The following is an 11844-nucleotide window of genomic DNA, read 5'->3' as shown; positions in this document are numbered from 1 at the left end:
TTATTCTGCTTGCAGATAGACTCAAGAAGCTTATTTAACTGCAGCTCATGCTGGAACTGGACTTCATTTTGTCAACAAAATCTGGTTTTGTTTTGCTGTTTGTGCCCCCATATCCCCACTGTCTCTCAGCCAAAGTGCGTCATGTCATTTTGACAAAAGGATATGTGCGAGAGTGGAGGTGTGAATTAGTTTCGCCTCACTTGTTTCACAGGAAGAGACAGCATGGTGTGGTCTGAGCCTGACTGAGGTGAAAACCATGAGGTCTGTCGACTCCAAGCTCTGTGAGAATAAAGTCTGAAATGAAGCAGAGACTACTGGCTGACTTTCTTCTGTCACAAAGACAAAATCATCAGCTTCATTTGAAAAACACTGTGATATTGTGATTTCAACATAATTGTGTATAATAACATGATCTTTGCATATTTACAACATAATTTGACCCCATCTGCCCTGTTGCACACCATTCTGTGGTGACTCTGTCTGTTCAGCATCTGTGAGGTATCTGTGTCTCTATCATTAATGAGTTCTCAACCAGAGGAGGCTCGGCCTTCAGCTCTCAGCACCCTCACCTCACACCTTGAAGGCCTTCATGCTCCCACAGAATACCTTATAAAGTGAAGATATGCTTTATGTAATGATCTTAGAGCATGTTGTTGGAGTTGTCACTGCTCCCCTCCTCGCGGGTCACACTTGAAAGACTAAGCGCCCGCACAGTCTCACACTTTCTTGTGAAAAGATTGCTGTTGCAAAGTGTCACTTGCACGTTCTCATATCAAAAGCATTTACTCTGCTAAGGGCTGCACAGATCACAGCAAAACCACGGCAGATGAAGGTCCCATCCATCTCCACTGCCTTACAAACATTAATCCACGAGCTCTCATTGGGCAGGTAAGATTTCAACTGATATTAATGACACATTTAATCAACTTATATCGGGTGTACATTATAGTCAAGGAAGGATCATGTGCACTTTTTTTAGACTCAAGAAGATTATTTAACTGCAGTATTTTCTTCAATAGTATGAATGAAGTACATCACAAAGATCATTTTTAGGTATGAATATGGCTCCCTGTTAGATTTACCAGCTTTGATTTATTTTTTAAGATTTGTGTGAGTGAGAACAAATCACATCGGTCAATTAATAACTTTATGCTGAATTCTAAACTTCTCATAACATGACCACAGAAAATACTCATTTCTAAATGTAGAGCAGGTGTCTCTTAAAGTTGCTGTATGCCTTGTTTTCTTTTTTAAAACAAGTGTTACATAGCTCTATATTACAACAGTAATAAAGGATAGAGTGTTTGGTCAGTAACCCATGTTACTATTGTATATACATAGTTCCTCTGGTTTAGTCACAGCTCTTGATCGAGGTATATATAATAGAAGGGCACAATAGTTTGTGTTGTGCTGTGTTACTCTCACACATGAAAGCTGGCTCACCACCGGTTAAATACAATGCAAAATAATTCTACAATATAACCACAGCCTCTGATTTTGTCTGTGGTAAGTAAAGGTGGTATATGAGCATGATGCAACACTCTGAAGTGTCCTGATGTGGAAAGCATCTTAATCGGCAGAGAATCTCAACTATATCATTATTTTATGGTACAGTGTGTAGGATTTAGTGGCATCTGGTGGTAAGGTTGCAGTTGGCAACAAATTGAATAACCCTCGTCTAACCTTTCCCGACAGTGGCTGCTAAAAGCCCAAAAGGCCCTCTCTATGGCCAGTGTTTGGTTTGTCCATTCTGGGCTGCTGTAGAACTTTGGCAGTGCAACATGACGGACTACGTGGAAGAGGACCCACTCCCTCTGAAGAAATAAAAGTCTCATATCAAGGTAACGAAACATAATGGTTCTTAGTTTCAGGTGATAATACACTAATGAAAACATAACCATGAATATTATATTCCATCTCTGCCCCTAAACCCCCCTAAATCCTACTCACTGGACCTTTAATATACTGTACCAGGACACTTTGTCAAGTACTATCACAAATATTTTTATGACTGAACATTGTGCAGATAGGACATAACCTCTATCTAGAGGTCTGTCAACAACAAGTCCAGTATATACATGAGCTTATGGGTCTATTTGTAAGATATGGCCAGAATTTTAGTCTTAAACATTAAAAAAATGACACTTCCCAACACTTCTCCTTAACCAGCCCGTCGTGTCTTCTCGTCCCCATAGCTACAGCCGTGGTAAGAGCTCGCCTCTGTACTATATCCACTGTCTTCAAAACTGATCTCAGTCGGTCTTGAAGGCTGTGTTCAGCCCCAGCTCAGTGACCAAATGTGTTTACGCCACTAATCCCAGTTGAGCTGAGACCCCGTGATCAAAGGCCTCAATCCAGGCAACCTCAAGGGCCACTGGCACCATGGCTAACTGAGTCAAAAGCCAATTGGCCAATATTAACTAGCTATAGCCAGGGATGGCAAACAAAGAGCAGCAGCTACTCTGGTGACAGGCTTTCCCCTAGATTTTAAGAGCTACCTTCAGATTTTGTTCATATTTTACAAATTACACCTTTAAATTGAATTGTCTATTGTATTTGTGTCAAAGTACATCAAAGATTACACTTCCTCATAGTGTATAGACATATAGACACTAATGTTTCCTTTGCTAAAACATGACCTAGATTATAAGTGTTATCAAACAAGATATTTTCTTTTTCCTTGCAGGCGTCAACTTGTAACCATTTTCATGAGAGCATTTCTTTTGTGAGCCTTAGCGGCCGGATAAACCAGAGAACTCTCCGCCCCTTTGCGTAGAGACATCTCTTTGTGGAGCACAGTTCAGACAAAACCATTGCAGTGGTGCAGTCAACCTGTAAGCACAATGGTGAACTTTACCTTGATGACAGCTTTACTCTCTACCTTCAGTAAGTACACCAACTGAGTTTTTTCTCAATACAACAATGGCTAATTTTGCTTCAATAATCTGCCAAAGCTTAAATTTAGAGACCATTCATTGCTATTGTTTATGAGCATTGTTCGGGTCCCGTTGAATTACAAGTTTATGGATAAATATGTTGTTTGTTTCAGGCTGGATTTCCGTCTCAGTCTCTGAGTTTCACACTGTGGAGTCTCAGCCTGGTGAAGAAGTCACACTGTTCTGCTCCAACTTTACCAGATTTCCCTCTTACATATTCTGGTTCAAATTAAGTAACAGCACCAACAACAGCTGCATTTCCTATATGATTAGCTCTGATGGAAATACTTCATTCTGTGATGGATTTCAAAATGGCAAATTTAACATGTCATCAAACACCACTACTGTCTTTCTGAAGATCAAACAATTGGAATTATCTGACTCTGGACTGTACTTCTGTGGATTTTACTCAAATACAAACTCAGTGATTGTCAGTGCAACATATTTAAAAGTTCAAGGTAAGTCTTGTCTGTCTTTTGAAAGAAACAGATATGTCTACCCACAAGAGATAAAATATGTTTTTAAAGTTTCATTTAATCATCTCTCTTGTAGAAATGTTTGATGGAATAGCAAAGCTGATGAGTGTGGTCCTGGGTGCTGTCATTATCTTCTTCCTCGTTATAGTCGTCGTCGGGCTGGTTGTCAAAATCAGGAAACTTCATACAGGTATTTATTATGATTTCATTTGCAAGTGAAAGTTAAAAATGCAACTTCTTACTTTCTAAAAAAAAGTACCAACAGCAATACTTGAACAGTTAACTGACCAGATGTTCTGTTTCTGTCATTTAGCTCATAAAGAGGGGCTGAATCCACAACACAGTGAGGTAATCACATTTTAACCAGAGATTAGTTAATGATTTGATTTTTGCTGACAAACTCGGCCATGTGAGATGAGTGACTGTCAGTATTTTTATTCACAGACTCTCACCTCTGATGACCTGAACTATGCAGCACTCAGTTTCCATTCAAAAGCAAAAAGCAGCAGAAGGCCTCCAGCAGAGCAACGGCTGGAGTCAAATGTTGTGTATGCTCCCACCAGATAGACTCAGGAAACATCTGGAACAGCAGCTCAGGGTGGAATTGTTGCTTTATCATGTTCAACATGCGATGCTGAGGTTTTGCTTGGGCAGTAGTCAGATGGACTTAATATCACCATGAAAAAGTCTCTTTTTTTTACCTATGTTGTTTGTCTTAGATCTGAATCTGAGAGCAGATACAATTTAGTGTTTGATGGAGTAGTCAGCAAGGACACTGATGAATGTTTAGTGTCTTGCAGTGGGAGTAAGATGTAGGCCTGCAGAGGTGGAGGTGTGAGTGAGGTTCACATCACTGGCATGACAGGAAGAAACCGCACAGTGTGGTCTGAGCGTGGCAGAGGTGAAAACCATGAGGCCTGTGAGCGCTGTGAGAATAAATCTTAAAGGGGAGCAGTGAATTAATGATAAGTCTCTTCTGTAAAGCAGTCAAAATCATTATCTATCTCTATAAACAGTTATATAGATATATAGATATATGCTCTCGCCCTCTCTCTCTCTGTCTGTCTCTCTCTTTGTCTGTCTCTCTCTTTGTCTGTCTCTCTCTTTGTCTGTCTCTCTCTCTGTCTCTCTCTCACAGTACATTAACACATGCAAAAAGTCTTTGCTATGATCGTCATCATCTGCTTTCTCTCAGGTGAAATTGGCTCCTTCACTGGCTATACCTCCTGGCTAGTAATGCTAGCTGTAACATTAGCTTCATGGCTATTGCTACCCTCTTTTACTAAAGCAACAATAAATAAAATCTATATTTTGTGTGAAAAAGTAATTGTGAGTGTCTTTGTTCAAAATAGCGTTTGGTTATCATTGCTTATATGTTGTAGAAACATTATTATTGCTGGCCTCCATAGGCCCTTCACAATGTGGTGTGTTTCTGTAAATAAATAAACTTCCTATTCACTAGGCATCTCTCTTCTAAAAGGCGTGAGAACATTTAGTTTGACATTTGTATAGCCTCAGCTGAAACCATTCACTCTACAGGCTGCACATCTTTAAGACATGACAAACCACAGCTGAACTACAGTACAGCAAGTGCAGTTCCCATCTATGAAAACCTTTATTCACACCAGTCTTCAGAGTGACGTAGTTTTGTACTGCCTCATCACTGGCCCTAAAAATCTAACCTTTTAGAACCAAACTTAACTAATGTTAACATTATTGTGAAAGCAGCGTTTCAGTTTCATAATGTAAATACAACAGCCAACTGCATAACTGTGCAACACTTTTTTCGGCTAATTGAACATGCCTAAGGTGCAGCAGAAGTACTGTCTCTTTGCAGTTTTAACATAAACATGAAGAAAATCTCTGATCTGTCTCTTTCTCTAAAGCATGCTGCTGTGCTGCTAGCACAGATGGTGAAGACTAGGAAGTTAACACACAGTAGCTACGTACACATGTGAGCCATGTCAATAAAATTATTGAAAACAGACTTTCTTTCCCACTTGTGCACACTTGGCTAATTGCTGCAGACAGGGGCCTTCACTTCACTTTGATCGTTTTCGTTTCATACATTGTGAAGGTTACATATCTGAGATAATAGCTGATGGTCAGTCTTTTTGTGGTTGAAACTTAACCATATGCTGAAACAGATCTGATCAACTTATTGACATTCATTATCCAAAGACAATGCTAACCTGAATTATAACAATGGCTTGAATTTGTGATGTTGCTGAACGTACAACCCCCCTTTTCTTCAGCCTATTCCATTATTCATCATGACCAGGGGTTTTTTGCTCATAATTGAATCGCCCAGCTCCCATGCATTAATTCCCTGGAGCCACAACAGTGCACTGACCAGAGTACAGGAGAGCTAAGTTGTTGGAGTAACATTAAAGTGAAACTCTCGCCAAAATGCAACCTAGGTTTTTTTTTGTAAAGGAACCCGAGTCAAACCTTCGTGTAAAAGCATAACTACGACGAAAAAGCCACTTTTAAGCTTTACCGTATTTTCGTTTCCGGGTCAAAATCATTTTCAATGGTGTGCTAGGGGCAACATTATGGTAGCGTCAAAATCGCTATTTTTAAAACACTAAGAAGACTCGACACAACATGAAACTTTGCTCGTAGTGTCACCAGGGTCTCTACACATGAACACAAGCATTGAGAACATTGTTTGTGTACACAGAGTTTACTAAAAAGAAGGTTTTTGAACAACTCACGCTAGCAGTAGCTTGCTCCGCTCGCTGCCGTCCTGCCAGTCGAGAAGCGTCGATCCCCGAGTGCGACGCAACCTGGAGGAGAGTAAAGGTGGAAAGCTCCTAAAGCTTAGTTCCATATAAATGCACGGATAATTCGTTGTTTTTGGCTAACGACAAAACAACAAATTATCCGTTGTTTCAGCGCCAGAGAACATGGATTTTTTCCCCTTTTTTTCCAAAGCATTATATATTTTATTGCTGTCTGGCTGTTAAAAGATTTTATACAAATCTAATAATGTAGCCCTCTCACTCAACTCTGTTTTATGATTTTCATGAATACCCCTTTTATATATCAGACTGCATGGGAGCGAATTGGTGAGAGCTACTAAAATGTATTTGGGATGTTTCACAATAATTAACACACATTGAAAATGACTCTGTCTAAATTGCAGAGAGGCCTGGTTAATTTATTTACTGCAACTAAACTGTTATTGAGCATTATTTTTTTCCATGCAGTTTACTTAACTATAGCTCTTACTCAATATAAACATCATCAGCATGAAAACACCTTCAAACAAGAATTTAGCAATAATAAACAGTTTTAATGTCTAAACCTTGTGGCTCATATCTTTTCCCTTTGATTTGAATCACCTCATAACCAAGAAATACACACACATTAGAAACATTCATAGTACTACCCCAGGGTTTTTGTAGTGTTTCAGTTGGTACCAGTGATAGCAGGCAAGCTGGAGCTCATATAGAAATGCACGCCAGGATACTCACCCGAACCACGGAAAAGCGATCCTGCAATTTACTCCAAAACCTCTTCCCAGAGGCAGCGACATGACCAGAGACCCGTCCCGAGGCTCGGTCCTGTCCCGATGATTGGTCCTGCACCGACGACTCCTTCCTGCAGCAGCAGGTGGCAACGTCAAATGTCCACCCTCATCCAAGGCGTCTCCTGATTAGCAGCTGGCGATGCTAACCGCTAGCAACAGTCCCATCTTGGTCTTCAGCTTGCGCCAGTAACGAGCCCTCACTTCTAAAACACATTCGGTTACACTCACCGAAAATAAGCAAACACTCGTATAAACTCCTGGTTGATAACGGTAAATAATACTTTTTCATGAAGTTATTTGACCGTTTGCTCGGACTTAACTTCTTTCCGCTTCTCTCCGCAGCTTTCGCTCTTCATTTCCCTCACTTTCCCTCTGGTCCCGCCCCTCTAACAATCCGACAGGTTAATCCCCAATAACAGAGACAGTGATTGACACAGATTGACACCTGCCAAAACAAATGAGAACCCAAATAAGGGAAACCTGAGGCGTTCAAAGGCCTTTCAAAACATAGGACATTTATAGGCCCACATCAGAACACTTTACCAGCTGAAATAAATGTAATAAACCCATATAAACAAATTAGCAGGGCGCTACAATAAAAAATGCTTCTGAACAGAATTACCAACCCCAGCTTTAAGGCTTTTGTTTTATGGGAGGTTTTGTGTAGGTCAATCAGACGCACAATGAGAATCTTCATCCTGTTAACATTTTTACTTCTCTGCAGCCTTAGTAAATACTGGTTTTGAATTACTGTACTGCTAAATCCTATGAAACCAATGATCCCGTCAGCCAAATGACGACTTTCTGCTGTTTGTTTCAGGCTGGATCTCTGTCTCAGGTCCTGAGTCTCAGGCTGTGGAGGTTCAGTCTGGTGATGAAGTCACTCTGCTGTGCTCCAACTTTTCAAGTGCTCCCACTCAGATAATCTGGGTAATCGGGTAGGAGGAATTAAGATCATGTATGTAATATGAAAATTGGCAATATTTTTGATAAAAAACAAGACATGTAAATGTGGAAATTGTACCTGTACTACGATATCATGCATGTGTGTAAAAAATGCTAAATAAAATAATTTTATTATAAAAACAAAATGTATTTTTAATTGATAAACAGTTGCGTTTGTCAAAACAAATACATAGAAGCTCCAACTGCCCATTATCCCTCGTGGTGCTGCGCAGCACTCATGACTCTTGAGATCTCAACCACAGGAAGTTTGGCCTTCAGCTCTCTGCATCATGACCGCAAGCAACACCTTTCATGTTCACAGAGAGAAAAATCTACCTCATTAAGAGCTTTTTACAGTAATGTAAAGATAAACAGATTATTCATAGAGATGAGCTTACATGTGGAGGTAAATCAAGCTCTTCTTAAACTGTGTGACCACGCCATTTGTCACAGATCACACTTAGCACTTCAAACTCAAACCTCCACACGTTGCACCAGTGTCTTACAACTTGTGAAAAGATGCCTGAAGCACGTGACAGTTGCTCAGCCACAGATGAAACCATTCACTCTGCTTCAGGCTGCACGTTTTAAAGACATGACAGATCACAGTGAAGCTTGTGAAATGAAGAAAATTGGGATTAACAAGCAAATGGCTGTCTGACATTATATTTATCTTAATTCTATCTGTAGCAATCACAAATCACACTTTGATGGTAAGATGGTGAAATATTTGTTTCATTGTGTAGACTGTTGAACCCTTTAATGATCTCAGCTAGATTCTGTTTTTTCCATTTTAATGTTAGCCATGACTGAAGCCACCAAAGGCAAAGCAGAGTTTAATTTAATATCCTTTTTAGAGTCTCGTCCAATAACAAAGCTGGTGAGTGTGTGTGATCCAAAAAAACAGGGGTGTGTTACAGAGAGAGGGGGAGAGCTGGTGCTAAATGTTGAGTCTGCTGCCACCAGTGAAACTCAGGACACAACTGGAACTGCACCTCTGGGTGGAAATGACCATCTGTGTTATCCTCAGCACAATGTACTTACACAGTGAGGCATTTTAACATTGCTACTGGCTGAGAAGTGGGTCGTTCTAACTAGCTCAAACACATTTGTGTAGTCTATAATAATATATCACATGTTAAACCTAGCGTGAGATGTTCAGTGCTGTCTGTGGCAGCCTGTAAGAGAAGTCTCAACCACAAGCTGCTCTCACAGTGTGAGCAACAGCCACAAAACACAACTCACAATAATTGCATTGGTAGATGTGATAGTCGATGATAGTCGATAGTCGAAGACAAGACATACATTTGATCATTGCAGTATGCTACAAGTCTGAGTTAAATACATAATGTATCAAATGGTTTATGTATTTGCAATGAAGAATACAAATGTATACGACACCCACATTGTTGCACTGTGGTGACAGACTTCAGTGAGCTATCTGTGTCACGATAGGTCACGTTCTCATACAGGACAAAATGAAGTGACACAATTTTGCTTTTATAACAGGCAATCAGCCAACATGTGGTGGTCAACCAGCAGCTCCAAAGCGCTTGAATAATGGAAATCTTCACACACACACTCCGCCTCTTCAAACGCCCTGACAGGAGCCCAGTGTTATAAAGCACCATCACAGTGACATGATCATACGCACAATGAGGAACTCCACTGTGATTGCAGCTTTACTTCTCTGCAGCCTCAGTAAGTACTGGTAATGAATTACTGTACTGCTAAATCCTATGAAGCCAATGATCCCCTGTCAGCTAAATGACGACTCTGCTGTTTGTTTCAGGCTGGATCTCTGTCTCAGGTTCTGAGTCTCAGGCTGTGGAGGTTCAGTCTGGTGATGAAGTCACTCTGCTGTGCTCCAACTTTTCAAGTGCTCCCACTCAGATAATCTGGTTCAGAGTGGTCAAGAGAAGCCAGCCCCTCTGTGTTTCCCACATGTTCAAGGCTACTGAACCTGCGAGACTCTGTGATGGATTTCAAAGTGAAAAATTTGAAATGAGCTCCAACATCTCCATTCTGTTTCTCAAAATCAAACAAGTGGACTCGTCTGACTCTGGACTGTATTTCTGTGGATATTATTTGAACGGAGCCCCAGTTATTGACAGTTCAACGTATTTACAGGTTCAAGGTAAGATTACTGTAACAATGTAACATTTAGTTTCGGTGACCTAAGTGTGAGATTTTAGATTCATCAGATGGTTCAGCTTTTTAAATTCTCTTCTTTTACAAAAATGTAATTTGTGTCCATTTAAATATCAATCAGATCTGAAGTCACTAGAGATAAATGTCTGATTTAGTGATCTTTCTTGTAGAAGTGTTTGATGGAACAACAAAGCTGACCTGGGTGATCCTGGGCTGTCTGACTGTTTTCCTCATGATGGTCATCATTTATCAGGCTGTGAAAATCAACCAGCTTCAGAAAGGTAACTTGACTTAGATCATGTGATCATGTAATTGATGAAAAACCTATTTAACAGTGATTGTCCGTTAACTAACAGGGTATTGAATATCTGTCTTTCAGCTGATAATGAAGAACAGAATCCACAATGAAGAGAGGCAAGTCCAACATTGAGATTCTTCTGATATATTGATTAAAACTTGATGCTGGTAACTAATCTGAGAGTTATCTGATTCTTATTTACAGATTCTGGTCTCTGATGACCTGAGGGATGTAGCACTGAGACGGTATTCAACAGCAATCAGAAACAGGAGGCCTGCATCAGAGAGGGAAGTGGAGACTCGTGTTAGTTATGCTGCCATCAGATAAACTCAGACAGAAACTGTAACTGCAGCTCTGAGTAGAACTGATGTTTATCATGTGAATCTGCATTAGGGATTGTTGTCTCTAAGTGATGGGTAGGAGGAATTAAGATCATGTATGTAATATGAAAATGTAATGTTGTAATAAATATATTTGTGCAAAATTGGCAATATTTTTGATAAAAAACAAGACATGTAAATGTGGAAATTGTACCTGTACTACGATATCATGCATGTGTGTAAAAAATGCTAAATAAAATAATTTTATTATAAAAACAAAATGTATTTTTAATTGATAAACAGTTGCGTTTGTCAAAACAAATACGTAGAAGCTCCAGCTGCCCATTATCCCTCGTGGTGCTGCGCAGCACTCATGACTCATGAGATCTCAACCACAGGAAGTTTGGCCTTCAGCTCTCCGCGTCATGACCACAAGCAACACCTTTCATGTTCACAGAGAGAAAAATCTAGCTCATAAAGAGCTTTTTACAGTAATGTAAAGATAAACAGATTATTCATAGAGATGAGCTTACATGTGGAGGTAAATCAAGCTCTTCTTAAACTGTGTGACCACGCCATTTCTCACAGATCACACTTAGCACTTCAAACTCAAACCTCCACACGTTGCACCAGTGTCTTACAACTTGTGAAAAGATGCCTGAAGTACGTGACAGTTGCTCAGCCACAGATGAAACCATTCACTCTGCTTCAGGCTGCACTTTGTAAAGACATGACAGATCACAGTGAAGCTTGTGAAATGAAGAAAATTGGGATTAACAAGCAAATGGCTGTCTGACATTATATTTATCTTAATCCTATCTGTAGCAATCACAAATCACACTTTGATGGTAAGATGGTGAAATATTTGTTTCATTGTGTAGACTGTTGAACCCTTTAATGATCTCAGCTAGATTCTGTTTTTTCCATTTTAATGTTAGCCATGACTGAAGCCACCAAAGGCAAAGCAGAGTTTAATTTAATATCCTTTTCAGAGTCTCGTCCAATAACCAAGCTGGTGAGTGTGTGTGATCCAAAAAAACAGGGGTGTGTTACAGAGAGAGGGGGAGAGCTGGTGCTAAATGTTGAGTCTGCTGCCACCAGTGAAACTCAGGACACAACTGGAACTGCAACTCTGGGTGGAAATGACCATCTGTGTTATCCTCAGCACAATGTACTTACACAG

The 11844-nt window shown here is 40.0% G+C and overlaps 2 protein-coding genes across 2 annotated transcripts; both read left to right on the top strand.

Annotated features, from left to right (window-relative positions):
• The first annotated feature begins 2843 nt into the window (after positions 1-2843).
• On the top strand, positions 2844-3979 carry LOC141003850 (uncharacterized). Its single transcript, XM_073475325.1, has 5 exons — positions 2844-2886; positions 3050-3394; positions 3489-3602; positions 3726-3760; positions 3857-3979. Exons 1-5 carry the CDS (start codon positions 2844-2846, stop codon positions 3977-3979), a joined length of 660 nt encoding a protein of 219 aa, XP_073331426.1.
• Positions 3980-9547: 5568 nt separating this feature from the next.
• Positions 9548-10668, top strand: LOC141004129 (uncharacterized). The gene is made up of 5 exons (XM_073475626.1): positions 9548-9593; positions 9685-10029; positions 10214-10324; positions 10440-10457; positions 10523-10668. Exons 1-5 carry the CDS (start codon positions 9548-9550, stop codon positions 10666-10668), a joined length of 666 nt encoding a protein of 221 aa, XP_073331727.1.
• Positions 10669-11844: the final 1176 nt, after the last annotated feature.

This window comes from Pagrus major, chromosome 10 (assembly GCF_040436345.1).
Source record: "Pagrus major chromosome 10, Pma_NU_1.0".
Taxonomy (NCBI): Eukaryota; Metazoa; Chordata; class Actinopteri; order Spariformes; family Sparidae; genus Pagrus; species Pagrus major.
This window is presented reverse-complemented; position numbering and strand designations above follow the sequence as displayed.

What these genes read in the sequence shown, in the direction of transcription:
- LOC141003850 (XM_073475325.1), top strand. Translation starts at nt 2,844, where the DNA reads ATGGTGAACTTTACCTTGATGACAGCTTTACTCTCTACCTTCA. An exon ending in AGCTTTACTCTCTACCTTCA is followed by an intron (nt 2,887 to 3,049) that starts GTAAGTACACCA and finishes TGTTTGTTTCAG; the next exon opens with GCTGGATTTCCGTCTCAGTC. An exon ending in AATCAGGAAACTTCATACAG is followed by an intron (nt 3,603 to 3,725) that starts GTATTTATTATG and finishes TCTGTCATTTAG; the next exon opens with CTCATAAAGAGGGGCTGAAT.
- LOC141004129 (XM_073475626.1), top strand. Translation starts at nt 9,548, where the DNA reads ATGAGGAACTCCACTGTGATTGCAGCTTTACTTCTCTGCAGCCTCA. An exon ending in TTTACTTCTCTGCAGCCTCA is followed by an intron (nt 9,594 to 9,684) that starts GTAAGTACTGGT and finishes TGTTTGTTTCAG; the next exon opens with GCTGGATCTCTGTCTCAGGT. An exon ending in AACGTATTTACAGGTTCAAG is followed by an intron (nt 10,030 to 10,213) that starts GTAAGATTACTG and finishes TCTTTCTTGTAG; the next exon opens with AAGTGTTTGATGGAACAACA.